General features: G+C 44.0%; 1 protein-coding gene across 1 annotated transcript; it reads left to right on the top strand.

Moving 5' to 3' along the window:
* The first annotated feature begins 775 nt into the window (after window positions 1-775).
* LOC120277136 lies at window positions 776-2,260 on the top strand. Its single transcript, XM_039283893.1, has 2 exons — window positions 776-1,973; window positions 2,207-2,260. Exons 1-2 carry the CDS (start codon window positions 956-958, stop codon window positions 2,242-2,244), a joined length of 1,056 nt encoding a protein of 351 aa, XP_039139827.1. The 5' UTR covers window positions 776-955; the 3' UTR covers window positions 2,245-2,260.
* The last annotated feature ends 521 nt before the right edge of the window (window positions 2,261-2,781 follow it).

The raw sequence follows: 2,781 nt of genomic DNA, 5'->3' as shown, positions 1-2,781 counted from the left end.
GATGTATAAATTGATGCATCAATCATATGTGATCAGTGTTAACTCAATGTGGCATATCTAGAGAAAATTTACATATCCATATAGGAATATGCATTTTTTTCTTTAAATATGGTGTATTACATAGTGGACATGTTTGAATCATTTGTTCCTCATGGGATGCTATTTCACATTTTTTTAATTTGTGTTAGAGTTATGTTATAGTTTATATTTGGTTAATGGGCCATACTGGGCTCATACCACAAAACCCTAGTATTTCTCTATATATATCCTTGTACTTATTTACTAATGAAATATACAAATTATTTCTCCTATTCTCACATGGTATCAGAGCTTCAGGGAAAAAAAAAATGATGATCCTGATAAAAAAAAAAAACAGTTATAGTGGAACCTAGTAAAAAGACGGTTCTAGAAGGAACACAAGTCAAGTTAAAATAGGACCTCTGAGACACAAGTAGTGTACAAGTCCATGTGTGTAGGACCTCTGAGACACAAAGTAGTGTACAAGTCCTGGTAAACAGACCTCTGGTGTACAAGTCTGAGCAAGTTCGACCGAGTTGAACTTGAGAGAGGGTGTTGGAAATATAGTACCACATCGGTTGTGTGATAGAAGTGTAATGGGTTTATATATAGGTATAGGGGTTGAGCCACTAAGTCTTGAGACTTTTTGGTGTAAGACCCCTAAGCCCATATAAAGCCCATATAGGGCCCACTAGTATCAAAAATATAAAATCTAACATGGTATCAAAGCCAGGTTAAACCCTAGCCGTCACCCAAAACCCTCGCCGCCGCCACCGCCACTCCAAACCCTAGTCTTCCACCCACCGCCGCCACCTCTACCACCAGCCGCTGTTCATCTCTTGCCGTTCTCGTTGGTCTATGGGCACCTGGTGTTGTTCCTCAGCCCTCACCAGTGATGCCCTTGTCTTGTTGCTGAAGGATTTGTCTTGTCGTCGTCATGTCTTCGTTTCATGATTCTTTAGTTAAGAATCTCCATTGTACCTCGCAAAAGTTGGATGGAAGGAACTATGTTTTTTGGGCGCAGAGTTTTGAGCAGTTCCTTATGGCTCATAAGAAATCATCGTACCTCACGGCAGATCCGCCGGACTCGAAAGATGCCAAGTATGCTGATTGGCTTGCTGAGGATGCTGCAGTGCGCTCATGGTTGACCGGTAGTATGGAGCCGGATATTGCCCGAAGTGTGGTGATGTTGACTACTGCAAAGGCAATTTGGGAGATGTGCAGATTGACATATGGAAATGAAAATAATATCTCTCGTGTTTTTGAGTTGTATGAGCAACTGTTTACAGCCCGTCAAGGCGATCGTACCGCCCCTCAGTTCTTCACTCACATCCGTAGCCTGTTGGATGAGCTGGATATTTACCAGCCATTAGTTCTTGATCTGGCCACCCTTCGTCGTTACCGGAATGAAGTTGCAGTCATCGCATATCTTTCCGGGCTCCCCGTTGAGATGCAAAACCAGGTGAAGGGCTCTATTCTGAGTTCTGAGAGAATGCCTGATCTTGCTGTTGTCTATGCTCGCGTGCTTCGCCTGTCTTCTACATCCACATCTCCGTCGCCCGTTGTGTCCTCTGATCAGTCCGCTTTGCTAGCTTCTCGTGGGCGTGGTGGTAAAGGCTCCTCTCGTGGTGGTCGAGGAGCTGGCCGTGGTGATTCTCGGAATAGGTTTGTGTGTACCTTCTGTCGACGGCCAGGCCACACTGAGGATCGTTGTTGGGATAAGCATGGTCGCCCGGCAATGGCCAATGCTAGTACCGAGGTGGTCGATCCGTCACCCACTTCTAGTGCTGAACAGTTTGTCACTATCTCTCAGGCTGACTTTGCACGGTTCCAGCAGCTACAGGGCACAGCGTCTCACACCACAGTCTCTTCTTCTGTTTCCTCAGGTAATGCCTTTCTTGCTTCCAGGGACAGTTCCTGGATTATTGACTCTGGGGCCTCTTCTCACATGACAGGTACAAAATCTTTTTTCCAAAATCTTTCTCCATCTATTTTTCATTCTGTGGCAATTGCCGATGGACGATCGTGCTTAGTGTCCGGAGAGGGAGTTGTGCAGGCTTCCTCTCAGCTTAGACTAAATGATGTTCTTTATGTACCTGAATTTCCTGTCAACTTGCTATCCGTTTCTGCGATCACCAAACATTTGAATTGTAGTGTAACATTTTTCCCTTTTCACTGTATTTTTCAGGATCTGCAGACAGGGAAGAGGATTGGTTTGGGGCGTAATCGTGGTGACGGCGTATATGCGTTGGTGCGTGATGATATTCCTCGTGGTTTAGCAAAGATCTGCTTTTCGACTCCGAGTCATCACTCATATGGCATCGTAGATTGGGTCACCCTTCTCTTAGTCGCTCTTCGAAAGAAACTTTGCCTTGGATTCGGGCTCTAGTCGTTTCAATGTGAGTCGTGTCAGTTGGGTAAACATCATCGTGCTACCTTTAAACGTTCTACTTTAGTGTCTAGTCGGTCATTATTTGATTTAGTTCATTGTGATGTTTGGGGACCTTCTAAGGTCGCGTCTATTTCTGGTCATCGTTACTATGTTGTGTTTGTTGATGATTTTTCCCGAGTGTCTTGGGTATATTTGTTAAAAGACCGTCGGTCTATTGCTGATGTCCTTCAAAAATTCATTTTGGAAATAAAAAATCAATTTTCCATTGTTCTCAAATGTCTTCGCACCGATAATGCTTTAGAATTTGTCTCTTCTGCTGTAAATTCTTTATGTGCGTCCTTTGGGATTATTCATCAAACCACCTGTCCACA

Source organism: Dioscorea cayenensis, chromosome 15, assembly GCF_009730915.1.
Source record: "Dioscorea cayenensis subsp. rotundata cultivar TDr96_F1 chromosome 15, TDr96_F1_v2_PseudoChromosome.rev07_lg8_w22 25.fasta, whole genome shotgun sequence".
NCBI lineage: Eukaryota > Viridiplantae > Streptophyta > Magnoliopsida > Dioscoreales > Dioscoreaceae > Dioscorea > Dioscorea cayenensis.
The sequence above is the reverse complement of the archived record's forward strand: the minus strand, read 5'-3'. Positions and strand labels throughout refer to the sequence as shown.

What these genes read in the sequence shown, in the direction of transcription:
- LOC120277136 (XM_039283893.1), top strand. Translation starts at nt 956, where the DNA reads ATGTCTTCGTTTCATGATTCTTTAGTTAAGAATCTCCATTGTACCTCG. An exon ending in GGCCTCTTCTCACATGACAG is followed by an intron (nt 1,974 to 2,206) that starts GTACAAAATCTT and finishes TGTATTTTTCAG; the next exon opens with GATCTGCAGACAGGGAAGAG.